Source organism: Lasioglossum baleicum, chromosome 4 (genome assembly GCF_051020765.1).
Source record: "Lasioglossum baleicum chromosome 4, iyLasBale1, whole genome shotgun sequence".
NCBI classification, from domain to species: domain Eukaryota; kingdom Metazoa; phylum Arthropoda; class Insecta; order Hymenoptera; family Halictidae; genus Lasioglossum; species Lasioglossum baleicum.
Window position 1 is genome coordinate 20289257 of NC_134932.1, and position 16827 is coordinate 20306083.

Sequence of the window (16827 nt, forward strand, 5' to 3'; positions counted from 1 at the left end):
TTGATTCGACATAAGTGTCAAAGTTGATGTATTTCATAATGATATTTGTAAAATATAATCACACCTAGCCTTGATTAAAAATGATTAATTACAACTATATACCCGAACTGTATGTGCATCTTTAACTCCTTTTTCTAATGCGATCACTATTTTTCTCAAATATTAATATCAAACATACTTATTATGTTAAATCGACAATGTATTTTAAATAAAAAAATTAATATAATCTATTGTCACAAATCGAGTACATACATAATTATTATGCAAGTACTGAATACTATATAGTTAAATATATAACTGGCAGTTAATTGGATACTATATGCATATAAAGATGTATCCACAATTAAATTCTAGAAATAAACAACTACACAATAAATGTTAGTGGCAATAAAATCAAAACAACTAATTCCAAGGAAATATAACATTTTCTTAGTATGTATAGTACCAATTATTTTTGCTAGAATAACGATAATGAATAAGTCGGCAGTGTATGAATAGCTAAATGAGCATAAACGCAGAAGAAAGAAAAAGAAAATATTATCGCACATGGAAGAATATATATTTTGGACTTTTTCGTTTTGTAAAATGTATTGATTTGTTTTAATGTGTCTTAATTATGCCTTACTTTAAATGAAAATAGAATAATTAGATAAGTATAGTGCACAAAGCAGCAGCAATTCTATTTATGACTTCAGAGTCAGGGAATAATTAGAATCACAATGAGATCGTCGTATTTTAACTTACAACTATATTATAACTATTATTCATACATTTTTGCCCATTCACAATGTAATCAAATAATTAGGAACAATGACTTCTACTTAGACAAAGTATAACAGGGACTAAAGCTGTTTACTCTATCAGAGAAAAAAGCGAAAATTTAAATGCACAGCCTTGCATAAATCTTTATGAAACTAAACTTCTGCATATGATGCCTCACCTGAATCTTTCTCATATTACACTGTGAATGGGTTAATAGTTATAATGCAGTCCATTGTTCAATTACAGGAGAGATCTTGTTTCGTAAATCTTTCTATCACACTAGCAACTCTGTTACCGAATACATATCATTTATAAATATATGCTAAAAATTTTGTTCTAAAATACTATAAAAACGAACTACTTGTTAAGGTATAAATTTTTAATAATTAAATTACAATTAAAAATTTATTGATTGTATTTTCTATATTTTCGGAACACTTTTCAAGGGTCATTATTTTCTATAGAAGTCATAGTGAACCAAAATTATTTTTGTACAGTCTCTTTTTATATCAATAGTACATTGGTTCTATATCAATTCTACTGATTTCAGAAACCACTTTGATCAAACTTAAGATCGACTTTTTGTTAGAGTCAATACAGAACCAATATAACTATCAGTCAGCACCTTTATATAATAGTTATTAACAATTATTTTCAGAATCATTTTAACTCCTGATTCACATATTGACTTCGTCATTAAGAAATATAATCCTTTGCTGTAATAAAACTCTGGACCATAATATAACTAATTTTTAAAAAACATTTCAATGTAACAATGGTATAAAAATAAGCAAAATAGAAGTATGATACGAAGACTTAAAATAGCTGAACACTCTGGACAACTTTAACGTGTGATAAAAATCGTTTATTTATACCATTAGTACAAAGAAACTTGAATCTGTTTAAAGTCGGAATATTCAGCACATAAATCATTCATTACATATAAAAAACAACAACAAGAAAGACTAAAAAGTTTTTGTATATATGATTATTTTGAAGGAATGAAGAATATTGTATTCATAAATTGCCTAATTCATAAGATTACAACTTTTTATGCAAATTAGTTGTTGCCTAACATAAAATATATAGTTATACATATGCAAATAAAGCTGCAACTAACAATTGCTCGTCGCATATAATTTAATAGAGCATTAACACAAGAAATGCTATTAATAGAAAATTCGTGTTGGTTCACCCTTCATTTAAATATTCATATGTGTAAATCTAAGAATGATATTCTATGTTCATTATAGTATAGGAATAATAGAAACACATTTTCTCATGAATTTGTACATTAAATCTTGCGAAGCAGGCAGTGAATTGCAGGCAGCATCACTGTGCTACGAAATTGTTTATGTCACTCGTATACTGCAGACATTAGTGTAAATGGACATATGGTAAGTATGATGGCAGAACTAGACCTGTACACTTTCTATTATAATTAGATCTGTTAACGGATTAGGGTAGATAATAGTAAACAATTGGTTCATTTCACATGAAATCGAACACTTTTCATACTGTTTCGGATTTTGTTCAAATTTAGGTGTATTGTTATAATTTAATGAAAAAGGGTTGTCTGTAAAATCCTTTGAGATACTTTCATGTCACTAAAGACTACAACATATCTAAATTTGAACTAAGTCCGAAACAGTACTCCAAAATGTATCACATTTCGCATGGAATAACCCAATTATACTTTAATACACATTTAAAATTTGAATTCTTGTTTCCAGAATCTCATAGTTATTTACATAAACTGTTATGTAAATAATTTCTTCATTTATATATTATGCAAAAAGTGTTGAAGGAATGAAACAGTGCCACCATACATAAAGTGTGTCTGCTCTTAAGGAGGACCTCGTGGTATCATAAAAGGAAAACTGTGTATGCAGAAACATACAAAGTACAATAGGCACCACTTTAAACAATGAAAAATTCCAAACAGTAGCCGCCTGCAATGTCATTTTCGTTTACGAACCGCACGGTCTGCAGGTTCCTGTGATGGAAAGCGATGAACACATGGAGGAGGATGATATACTTGTGGATTTAAGGGAGGATACGAAGGACCTGTTTGATCCCACCAAAATGATGAATAATCCCATACCGGTACCATAACTGGAGAAATAGGGGGCATTGGAAGAGGATGTATAAATGATGTAGGATGATTACGTTGTGTCATCATTAATCCAGCTTGTGGGCTGGCTACATAAGAACTGTTTTGAGTATTACTGCATGGTAAATTAGAAGAATGAGGACTGTCTGTGTTACAGTGAACTGCAATGGAATTCTGAAATAATTGGGGCCCTTGATTAGGACCCCAGGCCAGCTGCTAGCATCTTCGGCTATGCCAGTGTGTCATGTATTCTTGATAGCTTACTGTAACTTTTTCACTCTGATATCGTGTTAACTTCACACTGCGTCTAATATCTGGAGTAACCAATCCTTTATAACCACCTTTATGCAGCAACGAATCTATCGTCTGTATTTGGTCCCATCCTAAACATAATTTATTGTTCTTAATGTGGTTGTATACATTAATATTATGTATTAAATTTGTAATGACATATTTTCGTAATGGACCAAAACTGCACTAATCTAACAAAAATAAAATGTGCAAACCTTGTTCTGTTGCAACATCAGGTAAATAAGTAGCAGTCCGCTTATTACCCTTTTCGTTATGAAACTCTATACGAATTCCATGGACACCTACTTCCCAATCTAAATAATCAACACCATCCTCAAAGTGTCTCAAAATTGAGACACTTACGTGTAAGCGTGGAAGTTCTTCTCGTGTTATAGGATTAAAACGTGAATCTTTGAATGCACTTTGAAAAGTATCTAATGTCTTTAAAAATATATGGCAATTAAATTGTCTGAAATAAGTATAAACTACTCTCACCTGGTTGTTGCATATTCTCGGAGCCCAGCATGTAACTGCATAGCGTTGAATGTACCAATACATCCTCTTAACCTCATATCTTTTCCGATTGTCCATGTAACAAACAGTGGGCTAAAAAATATAAATGAAGGACAATGTAATTTACATTATATGTAGTTTACAAAATACTTTGTATATAGTATACATATATATAAAATTAATGCATTAAACAAAGTTCTTGTACAGTTTCTTTATGTACTTTTTCATTCTTTCGACATTTAAAAAAAGTTAATCATAAGTCATATAAGGGTTCATGAATATTTATAATAATTTCAAATATAATAATTGTTTGAGTGATTGTAAAAGATAAATATTAAACTCGATCTCGTAAAACAAAGACCAGATGCATCAAATAGTAATAAAGAAATTAAGGAGGGGTGAGTGTAAAACATTGGTATTGAGAGCAGCTGAAGGCGCAGCAGCAGCATACAAGGAAAAAGAGGGAGAGTGTATGTGTGTGAGAGAGAGAGAGAGAGAGAGAGAGAGAGAGAGAGAGAAGAGAGAGAAGAAAGGTGAAAATAGAAAAAGACGTGGCGACATCAATGAGAAAGAGAGAGGGAGAGAGTAACAATTCGCGTGACAGAAGGAACAGGAGAGGTCAAAAGTATACATATATGACAACGGTTAGCAAATAATACTCACAAAGCTTCATTGCTGAAGGTGGGCGGTTTTGGAGGGTCAAGTTGATGCAGTTGGCAATACAAAACATCAAAGCAGAAGAAGCCCATCTCGGGTTTCACGATCACCCCGTTCCTCAGATGTGTGCCATTCTGTACTATCGAACCGTTGCAAGGAACGCTCGATGAATTGTTGAGCTTCTGTTTTTTCGTCCCACAACAACCTGCAGCCATGTTTCCTTCGTCGACTCTCACGGCGGACGCGACTACTGTGGACTGTGGACACGAATGACACGATTGGTCCTCAACCCACTCGTCTCCCATTCTTCCTTGTCGTCGCGAGCTTAATTACGCGCGCGTTCCGGTAGATGTCCTCGTGTTCGCCGAAACAGCTGTTTCATTGTACGCCATTTGTTGGGCATCGCGGCGACAAACAATCGAACTTGAAAATTGGCGGCAGTATACTCGTGTGCTCCTGTTGCGAAAAATTCTTCGAATAAATCACATAAAAGAAGATACCCGATTCCAACATTCTACTTAACATATCACACTATCATAACTGCTATTGAAGAACAGAGAACGCAAGGATAAGTCTGACTATGTATAACTGACTTAAAAATAATTTTAAACGGTTTCTATTCAAGAAATATAATACGCAGATTACATGCCTGTCAACTGTATCTACAATTAACAGTATACGTGCTTCTTGAATTACCAAACAGTTTATCCAATTTGATACGACAGACAAGTGGATATTTGAGCATTGATATGCGTGTATGGAATTCTGCAACGTTTTGCTCGAGGAGTCGGAAGAAATCGGATATGTTTAACAAGCAGCGTCAAATACAATTTGCCGGCGAAGAAACTATGCCGAGGGCACCGTCTTTTCTAACCCCTTACCTGGCACCTGCTCATGATGCACCGGAGGAGCCCGAGGCGTGACAGCAGATTCAACCTGGCAACGTGCACTTGCTTGTAGCTGTCCGGTACATTGCCGAGTGGCTATATTTTTCTGACAGCTGACATCGTGTACCCGCGGTTTATGGCATAACGGTTGTACGCTTTCTGCCAAGTGTCCAGTGGAATAACAAAGTCTCCATTTTTCGTCGGAAGTTCGCGTTCCGGGAAAACGGAATGAGCCGGACACTTGCGACCTAATCGTTACCGTGACGGCATCGTGTGACAACAGATAGTGCTAACCGTGTGAAGATAAACATTGACTGTCCGTTCATTGAAAATAAGTGACAACGAACACCTGGTACACACTGACCGCTACCGAATCAAACAACTCGTCGTCCATCAATTACGATTGCCCCCGAAACCGGCGTGTTTTGATTTTGAATGATTTTCTAGAGAGTCTATAACAGCGCAAAAGACGGAACGCGAAGGATTGCTCGTCGTCCACGGCAGAAAACAGGTAAGGATTTTGCTTCTATATTTATGCCACGTTCATGCGCGCATGTGTGTACTTATGTGTGTATCGCATTATTCGAATCTCGTTTCGCGATGGTCATTTCCAATCTCGTCTCACATGCGCGCGCGTTCGCGTGTGCATCGCGCTCGTATTTGTTGCGTGCAATTTATACGAGCGCGAGAGCACGTTATATAAAATGTGTCATAATACTTCGAGCGCTCCGGTGTGTGAGTCACATTTACGCAATCTTACGCGGTGAGCTCGAATCAGATTATTTCGAATAGATACGGGCGCCTTGCAAGGATATTCAATCAATGGAAAATTCGAAAGCGTGAACCCCATTAGGCAATTCGTGGAAATTTTAATTGATATCACTCGGTTTTTCACAATTCCAAAGACCTATTGTAATTTTAGTTTTATGGTTTAGCAGGGGTTTAAATGATACTTTCTATTTCGATGCTGCTGTTTATCTCTATCGTAACAATAGTTTATGTTGTTTTATGATGAGCTTGTGTGCTCATGATTAACAATTAAAATGTGTGTGTTTTAAATATCTGTGTGTTATAAATGCAATGATTACTTCAACTATGACGATTAAAGCGAGACCAAGAGGACTCTGGGACTAAAGATTTTCATTCTATTTTATATATTTTATTCTTGTCTATTTCAATATGGCGACCGTTCCGAGAAGACTACCAAAGGAAGTACGCTTATAATTGTTGGAATTTTGAAGATTTTTACAAGCTATAAATGTTTATCAACGCATTGACTCTAGCTGGTAATTATCGCTGACTCTAACTCGCAATTATCACTGACTGTAGCTCGTAATTATCAGCGCTTCTTTTGCGTCAGTGTTTCAGTATGCCATCGAACGGCCTAAGTAACGTTAAGTAATTAAAATGGGAACGTGGCTGTTGACCGATTTGGTAGTGCAGTTAGTGCAACGTATGAATATGTATATGTATATGTAATGATCTACATAGGGAATGCATTGTTGGAATTACTTTAATTATTACTTCATGAACAAATAATGTCTGAATAACGATTTTCAAAGTTGTTCAAGACATTCACGGTTTAGAAACCAAATTCTAATTCTCTGTACGACCTATTTCACTCGGAGACACACAAAATGCATTTACTGGTCGAACGCGGTTGCTGTTAGTGTTGATAATGCACTCGTACGCACCTTACAGACGCGGTTCCACCATTTAGATTGCTAAACAAAGTGCCGAGTTTCAGGAACATCGAACAATTCATTGATACCGGAATTCCGTTAATAACAAATCAATAACATTGAAGAATCATTTCGAATCAATTAGTTTCGCAATATCTTCAACAATTAATATTACACGCTTTATTTTTTTCTGCGTGGCAAAACGTTAATTATAACAATAAACTTCCTCATAATTCTTATTTTCATCAATTCGTGCCAGGAAATACATAAATCTAGCAGAAAAATGATTGCTGGTTGGAAACTTAAGGCAGCGTGGTCGGCACTAAATGTGTGTAAATAAAATAAAGATAATGCTTCCGCAAAATTCCAATAATAAAACGCAGCTAAATTATAAGTTATGTCGCGTGGTTATTACAAAAAATCGAAGGTTACGACTGATGCAATTAGCGCGCAACGAGTCCTCTTACGTAGGAAAATTGCATTCCAGCACGCAACAGAAGCATCGAAAGAACCGAAGCGAATATGTGTGCATCTGTGTGCGAGTTCTCGTCACAGAACTTGAACAATACCCTTCCCGTGTCACAGTATCCTTTTTAATTTCGCCTCATTTCTTTTCTTCCCGGAGCCGACCGTATCTCGCAATAGGCTTCTTCCACGAAAGCGACAGTCCTCTTTTTTCATTACGCAACCGTGTCAAAAACACTTTTACTTATGACTTGACTGTGCACGTGCGACGTCCACGTCTCTTCTAATAGAGGATCGTGCGGTTTCGCCGTGAATCCGCAGAGATCCACCTTGACCTTCTTCGCGTGAGCAAGGACAGATCATGAAATCTAGTGAAACGTAATCTATCAGTTGTTCCAGACTCGTGCGGCAGTGGAAAACATCTCCGAGCTAGCCTATACATATCGTAGCCAGATTCTAATCGATGCAATGGATTACTGGACTGCGGATCTTTATTCAACATTAATATTGGATTTGGAATATGGAAAATAGACACGTTTTTTTCGTCTCTGAAAACGTTAGAAAATTCTTTTGTGACTAAATCTTTTGCATTGGCCCATCAGAATAACTTGATATTTAAATAATTTCTTGAATTTGATAGACGGTGTTATGGACGATTCGCCATAAACGACTCTAAGGAGTTATGCAAGGTCAGTGTTCATGCAACTCGGGGTTCTTTCTAGCGCATTTACTCGTCAGTCGGCGACTTCGTTTGTCTTTGGAATAATCGCGTGCCTATTGGGAAATCCCCGCCTTGACAAGTCACTGTCTGCGTTGTCGTTGAATGAATGTTCCCACACGTTCTCCGCCCTCCGACACTCTCGTTGAATGTATTTCGATGCGAAATTATATACATCGCCGAACGCTGTGCGGTCTTCATTCAATCGTTCACAGGCAATTACCATAGAGCGTATTTTATATCCTTCCGGCGTCTATTGTTATATGAGCGAAAACATCGAGCCCAGTCCTCTAAATTAAGGCACGCGCGAAATCTTCGGGATGTAGGTGTTCGTTAAACGCCACGTAGGCATGCACTTCATAAGAATTTACTTTAAACAAGGGTTACTATATTTTATATTCTTCATTCTTTCGTGTTATACGAGTACTATAAGAAACAAAGAACGGATATATTTATATCGAATCGAACAAGAACGATTCAGGTAGTGTTCGAAGTCGGAACAATCTGAAGTTCAGAAAATGTAATTAATCAACATAGAACTAGGAGAGCAAAATGGAAGTGATTGAGGACCACGAAATTTTCATTAGCAGGAGAAGCGATTAGATTATACATATAATGTAGGGTTGCAAGACTATATAAGACCTCGAATCAAGTCTACCTAGTTCTAGATTTGATTGATATCATTAGAGATTGGTTTGATTTAAGTTGCTTGGTTTTTAATCGACTGAATCTAGGTCTTTTGATTTGATTTGAATGACTTGGCTCTCTGATTCTTGATCTTTACTCGTGAAATTACGCGTCTCCCCGCTCATTTCTTTTCGCAAACTTCGTTTAATAAGATCGACCGCTATTTCGAGCGTTCCGCGGTAAACTTATTAAGTCTAGCGGAGCTAGGAGGCTCGCGGTTCAAGTTTTCATCATTAAAATTGTAAGATTACATAAAGTCGCGATTAGAGCGTTCATAATCTTCGATCTAATTAAATTTCCACGAAAAGCAGCCGCGGTTTATGTCGGAGAATCACTTTGCCGTGGCTCACGCGACGAAACACGCGCGTTCGCTTATGTACACCCGACCGTGCTGGTTGCATTTTCTCGCGCAGATTCGAAAATAATTAGATTTCCGATGCGAAAGATCAGCCGAAGGAGCACCTCTCATTAAATAGTTGTTCGAGCCGCATGCTCGAGCGATTCGCTTTACCGGCGAGGCCTGCATCGTACGCGTGCACACGCTATTTTGTGCAAATTAGCGCGCAGGTTGCTTGAACCGTGTTACTGTGTTTGAATTGTATAACACGTTCACCACGAGCCATCCAGAGTCTTCTGCTTAGAGATCCTGTTGCAGTCATGCATAAAGCGTGCGCCGTAATTGAAGCGTTCCGGATGTAAAGGAGGAGGCGTAAACCATTTTCATATTATCTCGAAAAATACTGGAGCATTTCGAGCGAAGTATTACGAACAGTGGAAAAATAAACCGCGGCGCCGCGCTCCAATTTTACGTCTGAACATTTTCATAAAATTGTTTAATCTATGCAAACTGGTTTCACGTGGGAGCTCCTGCTCTATGCATTTTCTACGTGCATCACACCCGTACTCGGATGATCGGTGGAATCCAATGAAGACCTCTTTATTGTTATCACGTAAACGCATTACAAAAGAACTGTTACATTATGACCTTGACACACACAGCAATGTTTCATCTCGGGATCTTTCATCTTAAGTAGTCGCGCGTTTACCGTTTACCTGCGTAGAAAATAATCACTGTACGCGTTAATGCATGTGTTAACAATTTATTTTACATGATTTAGTGCACCTAAGTATATCGACCAAGGTAATTTACCTCGGAGAGGGAACAGGGGCCTGTGTCTGCCTATCGCCGGCGAATTGAAGTTCTTCGACCGTAAAGAAGTCAGCACCGAGGAAAGGTCTTCATTATTTTTAGTACTCGTCGGAATTTATTTCGCGTTGATAAAGGCAATTCGTGTCCCGGCGTTTTCTGTCTCGCTCGGCCACTGCTCCGTTCAGAAATATCGCTCCAGATCGATAAATATTTGTCTATTTGGAACCAGAAGAGGTTCTTGAACCTTTAACTCGAACAGAAATAGTCGAACCGAATCGGCGATTTGTGAATCGGCTCCGTTCTCATTCCGTCTCTCTTAAATTCGGCGTTTTAATTACTGACGAAGTAATTACGCGGATCGTGGCCGAATTAGTTTCTTTTCAGGCGATACTTTTGCATTCGGGTTCACCTCGATCTCGCGAATGTTCGATGGATATCATGCTTCTTGATCTAATTAGAATGCTATAATAATCTGTACATACATGATTCTCTTACGATGAATGTTTACTGGAGACCCGGAGAATGAGAGCGATGCGAATCGGTTTGTCTAGTTTTGAGAACATCGTGTCTTACACACATGTAGAGTGTTACAACATTCATGTTCGAAGTATGAATAACTTTGCATCTCCTTTGACTCGCATCCTTCTCACGGTTAGGTGCTCTCACGGAATTAGACAAACTTCAATGAACAAAAAACGAAAAAAAAAGACACGTGCGAGTATAATTAACAATTCTGACTAGAGATTACATATATATTGTGATATAGTTAATGCTAATACTTTCGAAGAATGTCCAACAAAATTCGAATTCGTTAATTCTACATATACTTATTTCTTATCGATTGTCATGTGAATCTCCTATGAGTATTCCTCTTTTACTTATTCTGGTATAACGGTGAACGCATAAATCTATTATAGTTGTGCTTCTAAATAGATGGAAATCTATCCAGCTCTATAGACAAAATTGGCAGATATTACAGGAATATCGGGGAAGATTGCGTTTCGATTTAAAAACAGAACCAGTAGTGTCATAATCGTCTCTGACCATTAATCATCGCAAGAATCAACGGTTGATACTTTGCGCAGAAGAAAGCGCAAAAAAAGCAAGTGGTAATAGGTAGTACCAAGATTTGCTCAATGATGCGTTCGCCGATGAAGCGCATCTAGATTCTTTTTCTATTCTGTCTGAGCTGATCATTTCACTGCGATCACAACTATATTCTTCGTCACTTGGCAGCACGTCTTTCACTATGTCGAGGAACTGTTCAAACGGACAAACTTCCGCGCAACCAGGAATCATCTGAATGATCAGTTGCTCGGAAACGCCGGTCCACAATAGAACCTGTCGTCAGAACATAAATTGTCAAAGTGTGTAATTAGCCAAGCAGTTCAACCTTACATAATCGTCCTTAGTGCTTTTATTAAACAGTTCTACGAAATTAACGAAGCGACTGCAATTTTAATATAAATCTAAATTGAGCATTAAACCTTTTAGTTTGATATTTAATTTTTAAAATTGTCGAAAAGTCAGTCGAAGTTGAGGATGGTTTCCACCCTCTAGAATGGGCAGACGAAACGATTAATCAAGTAATACTCACGCGGACGTAGTAACTTCTTTTCTTGTCTCGCAGCGTCTCCAAAATAAGTGTAGATCCGTAGGCAGGTATGGCAGGCTCTTCCAAGCCTAACGCTTTTGCGACAGCAGCGACGTTCATCTCGTGAGCCGAAAAGAGGAACGCTTTCCTATCATAAGGCTCTAATCGTCCTGTCTTGTATAATTGAATGTCTTCGACCATTTTGCGCAACAGCATACCTGCAAAAAGCGATCAGAACGATTTCTTTATGACATTGGTAGGCGAGCGAGGTAAAAAATGAAGTCTGATGAAAAAAGTGTCCTTGTACCTCCGTTCAAACGCTTCAGCGTCTTTGTGTATGATCTGAGTTTGAAATCCAATGCGATAATTTCTTTCATCGGAGTTGGATAGACTTTCTTGGTCCATTCTGGGATGGTGAGGTTCTGGGCAATCTGGAATCGAAATGGTTCATTGAATTGTAACCGGCGATACGATGAATAAATAGGATAACGATGATGTCACCTGCTCCTTGAACAAGTTGTACAGATAAGTCACCGCGGATGTGGTGTTCACTTTTTTCCCGCTGTGAAGACTTAGATCCGAGAATACGTTTTTATATTTGCTGAGTATGTCCCGCGTGTTCTGCTGCTGCAGGAACTTGCTGTACTCCTCCTTGTACCTTGAACCATAAGAGAAAGAGCTGACCTTCGGGAACTAAGATGTTCGTCGATCAAGTTTCGTTTCTTTTTAGTCTTATGCGCCGAGTCGAAGGACACATTCATTCGAACTTATTTTTAGCTTGTTTATTAATGTCTCGACATTTTGGTTTCAGTTTAATTAATTTCACGAGTCCGTGCACGTCACTCGACGTTGCTCCGCGAATTCGTATTGCTTAAACTTTCATTATTGTTCTCGATTTTCGTTTCGAAATCTTCGATTTCACGTTCGATGTTATTGAATTTTAATTTGTTACTTCGAGTTGTGTTTTCAAGCAACTTCATCCTTGGATGTTTTATTATTCGACTATCGTTTTTTGGATTTAATGAAAAACATTTTTATTTTGCATAAATATCCGAAGTCTAATGATACCTTTAGAGTGAATATTGTGTTAACATTTCAGACAACTACTGGAAGGATAATCTTTGACATAGCAACATTGTCGTCACTTGCATTGCATAACGTTTTTATTTCCATTCGGTTGAATCTACATCCGCAGTAGATGAAGAAAATTTGATAACGACTGGTCTCAGTAATTTTATCATCGTTGTTGTGTATTTCGCCTGAAAATCGACGTTTTGGTTGGGGTTTTCTTCGTAATAAGAAATGATTTTTTAGGTAAAAACCTGCTTGATGGAAACGAATGTTCGCGACGGGGCTGAAAATCGTGGTTCCTTTGGTGGAACTCCGAATCAGCCTCTCAAGTTGCACGCGATTTGAATTCCCATTGTGTTTAATTACACGGCGGTATGTTCTGTCGTGTTCTACGCGAACATTTCGCATTGTTCCATTAATGAATGAAGTCACTAGAAGAATTACCTGGGACAGTGATGCGAGAATAGGAGATTGTCAGTTTCATAGGGCACGAAGAACGTGGACGTCGGAATCCAAGGTAGATGGGGATTCCAGATCTGCATCTCCGAGGGCGGGAATAATCCGGCGAGAACTAGCTGCAGAGACAATTGAGTCCTTGGTACATCCGTTGATCGCGCGTAGATCTTCTCCGGCCAATAATATGGCCCGAAATATCGATCGTAACGCTCACGGAGCATTGTGCCTATTCTGTACTCGCGCAGCTTACCTTGCTGCATGAAACAATCACCGTTCACGTTAGTCTATCGTAATAGCCTCGTAATTGCTTCGCGGCGATCAGCGAAACTCAATAATGTTTACGGCATTCTTTTATTATCGCCTGAAGCGCGAAAAACTGACGTCGGGAACTCGTAGCTCAGGATTTTTTCGAGAGTCTAAGCATTCAGGGAAAAAACGCAGAGAAACACCGAGTCGAAGAGTAATTTTTCGAAAAATTTTTTAATTATTCAATTTGTAATAAATATTGTCTACTGGATCAATTTGAAACCATTCGATTGTCAGTGTAAAAGATTAAATGAATTCTTACTGGATCCAATAGACACACTTGTGGATATTGCTTAATTATTAGGCTGGAAAGAAAGTTCTTGCGGTTTTTTATTATAAAATGAAAATAACAAAAATCGTAAGAACTTTCTTTCCGACCTAATATAGGTGCATGACCCTTAGTTGCTTGCTATTCGGGATTAAATTGATTAGCTTGATGAACGGGCTACACATTGTGATAATAATTAAAAATGGATATTGACAAGTACCGTTGTGATAAATAAGCTTTATGAAGGAACAACTAGCACAACCACTGTAAGAAACGCCACGACAAATAAATTGCATGATTTTCCTTTTCGGAATAAGAGACACATACATTATATAACAAAGCAGTTGAACTATTACCAGATCGATGGAAAAAATGATATTTAATAACACGATCTGGATTTCTAGAGAAACTCGTTAAAACTTTTACACTTTAAGACTGAAAGTCAACGAATGGTAACCTACATTGTCGAGACATGTTCATCAAGTATCTAAATAGGCTCTGCGTGGAATAATGCGGTATAAAATCGGATTAAATTGGAGCCGATAAGGAGCAGACGAATTCGAGACGCCAATTTCGATCGCGTTGGATGCCTATTAACGTAAACGTATGTACTTACGTTGGTTAGGTCTCCGTTGCCCATCGGGTAGTACGAATGGTCCTTGAAAGGATCACTGGGATAATTTTGAAACTCTCGGTGTGGCACTTTGTCACCATGTCGGAATACCTTCAACAAACACATTCGAGGATTAGAATTAGCTTCACCGTTAACTGAAATCGACGAATCGCACTGTTTACACGAGGATGATCCTAGTCGGAACGCAGAACTATTTCTCGCGAAGAATTCGAGAGTAATTTACCACGTGTAGCATTTGCAAATCCAGATCACAATTGACCAAATTAGCGAGCAACAGAACGGCGAGCAACACCGTGACCGGTCGTTTCGGTGACATTTTCTTGAGCACTGGTCGGACGAGGACGAGAGAGGAACAAGTACGTCCGGAATGCACAATTTCTCCCGACGATCTACGAAGAAGTATATATTCTTGCCGGTGCTTATCTAAAACAAGTGGCCGAGTGGGGGTGGATAAGGAACACCGTCGAACAGGTTTGCAGTTCTCTTGATTTTTATTGTCGGCTCGACGTTTTTGCTCGTTACGTTGATCCTTTTCCCGTTGCGGAGCTCGACGTGGTGCTGCTCGAAGGCCACGCACTCAAAGAATGGGAAATCCGGCGGTGCTCGTTGTCTCCCGGACTGGATGCTCCGGGACCGGCCTCATATACTCAAGAAATCCGTGTTTTATCGTTAAGCAAAGATCACCGTGGATCGCCTTGAAGCTACCCGTTCGCCGTACGTACACCAGACCCACGTGGATCGCCAGAATCTCTCGACTGATCTGTTGCGTGCTGCTTAATCCAAAGTCTCGAATCGTATCGACCAGGAGAAAGCGATCGACGAACTCGTATTCAAATGTCGTTACGTCGCTTATTATACCGACGATAAGAGTCTTCGTTTAATGTCATCATTGACGCAATTACTATGGTTTTGCTTCCTGTAAATTAGGTGTCATTGCGAGCAGAAAGGAAGTCTCTTGGAAGGATTACGGGATGGACACGCCCCGAGTCACACGGATTTTCGGCTCCAGCGAATTATTGGATAAGCGGTCACACATACTATGCAACGTATGCCGTCAAAGCCTAAACATTGGGGGCACGGAAGCATCGATATGTAGTGGGGACAGGCGTGTCGAGCAAGAGATTCCCCTTGTCCCTGTGCCGTCTCAGGAGACTTTTCAGCTCCCAATTATTATTCTAGATCTGTGCAGAAGTTTTAGTCTTTTCCTTAGACTGCGGGATACGAAATAAAATTTATATCATACAAATATATTCTTTGGATATGATCCGGTTATTCCTGTGTTTATATTAAGCATCTTACAGAGCAAACAATTCAATCAGGTTTTGATCTGGCTTGGAATACGGTACAATATTGTACACAATGCAGTAAGCTATATTTTCTTACATAAAGTAAATTTTGTGGCGAAATTGAATCTTGCCACATTTTTCGTTCAACGTTTCCATAGTGAACATAAAAACGACAAACTATGACTGCAAACATTACGTTATTATAACCAGCCACAGTCAATTAGGATATACGTAACCGAAGCGAGAATGCGGCGAACGCTGATTGATGGCATAATTGAAAAATAATCAACGGTCTGTAATCCGACTTCTATCTATGATACATGCACATGTGTAATAACACGTTTCGTGTGAGTCGTGATAACGTCTGACAAAATGTTCGTGAAAATGCAATAGTTAATTAGGTCTACTTAAGGAACGTGAGTTTGTAGAAACCTACGAATTACGTTTATCGTTAAATGAACTCCTTCTCGCAGAATCCTCACGGTTCTAAGAAGAGCTACTCCTGTTCAGAATATATTCCACTTCACGTGACGTCTTCTGCTTTATTTTCCCGAATGCTAAGCGACTGGATTAATGGGGAAAACCTGTCCGTTCAGTAAACTTCCGCTAGGTAACCGAAACGTTAATCCTGTGACATTTGTGCATCGTTGCTCTGCTCTCTTCCTTTCATTTTAACTTTAACATCGTGTCGATTGCACATGAACAGTTATTGCTACACTACTGAATAGGTACTGCATACAATTTTAATTGTGTGCTTCAACAAAGGAGTTCATTCGAAAATGTCTGATGAGAACGATTTTACAATTCCAGTAATTGTGATAGAAACAATTAGAAACCAGTCGTTTTGACTGGTTCGGCAGTTCTATTGTTCAAGAAAGAAATTTGATTCCTGTTTCTTTATTATATAAAATATTTATTTCACATAGAGATCCAGAGTCTAGTTATTAGCAGCGATTTATATTGTAAATGAACTGCAGATTTTTCTGGAAAATTTCATTTTCGTAGATACCTTTCTTGTCGATCTCTATCGTTTATAGGATAAAAGTTTCGATTTTTATTTGTCATCGAGGTTACCGGAACTTTTCAATTCAGCGTAATACCTCAAAAAGAAGCTTTCCACAAGTCACTGTCCAACAGCCAAAAAGTATTTCGATTCCCACGATGCGATTCTTATAGTGTGTTTCGAGCGGATTCCGAATCTGTCCTTAATTTTTCTCCTAGACGTACAGTTTTTGAGAAAATTGAGTTTTAAAAAATTACATATTTTTCAACTTTGAACAAATATTG

The 16827-nt window shown here is 38.2% G+C and overlaps 3 protein-coding genes across 4 annotated transcripts in view; 1 reads left to right on the top strand and 2 right to left on the bottom strand.

Annotated features, from left to right (window-relative positions):
• Nucleotides 1–594: 594 nt before the first annotated feature.
• On the bottom strand, nt 595–5356 carry LOC143208052 (uncharacterized protein CG5902-like). The gene is made up of 5 exons (XM_076422104.1): nt 5218–5356; nt 4343–4792; nt 3662–3772; nt 3382–3587; nt 595–3258 (listed from the first exon to the last, which is right to left on the bottom strand). Exons 2-5 carry the CDS (start codon nt 4639–4641, stop codon nt 3092–3094), a joined length of 783 nt encoding a protein of 260 aa, XP_076278219.1. The 5' UTR covers nt 4642–4792; nt 5218–5356; the 3' UTR covers nt 595–3091.
• A 119-nt stretch (nt 5357–5475) lies between these two features.
• The window catches only part of Rhogef3 (Rho guanine nucleotide exchange factor 3), a 244696-nt gene continuing 233344 nt past the window's right edge, over nt 5476–16827 (top strand). For both annotated transcript variants that reach the window (XM_076422055.1, XM_076422058.1), the window contains exon 1: nt 5476–5734. The gene's annotated coding sequence lies outside the window, so the exon portion shown is untranslated. The remainder of the gene's footprint in view (nt 5735–16827) is intronic.
• On the bottom strand, nt 9697–14984 carry LOC143208045 (venom acid phosphatase Acph-1). The gene is made up of 7 exons (XM_076422093.1): nt 14478–14984; nt 14237–14344; nt 13035–13300; nt 12021–12177; nt 11827–11950; nt 11523–11737; nt 9697–11266 (listed from the first exon to the last, which is right to left on the bottom strand). Exons 1-7 carry the CDS (start codon nt 14568–14570, stop codon nt 10988–10990), a joined length of 1242 nt encoding a protein of 413 aa, XP_076278208.1. The 5' UTR covers nt 14571–14984; the 3' UTR covers nt 9697–10987.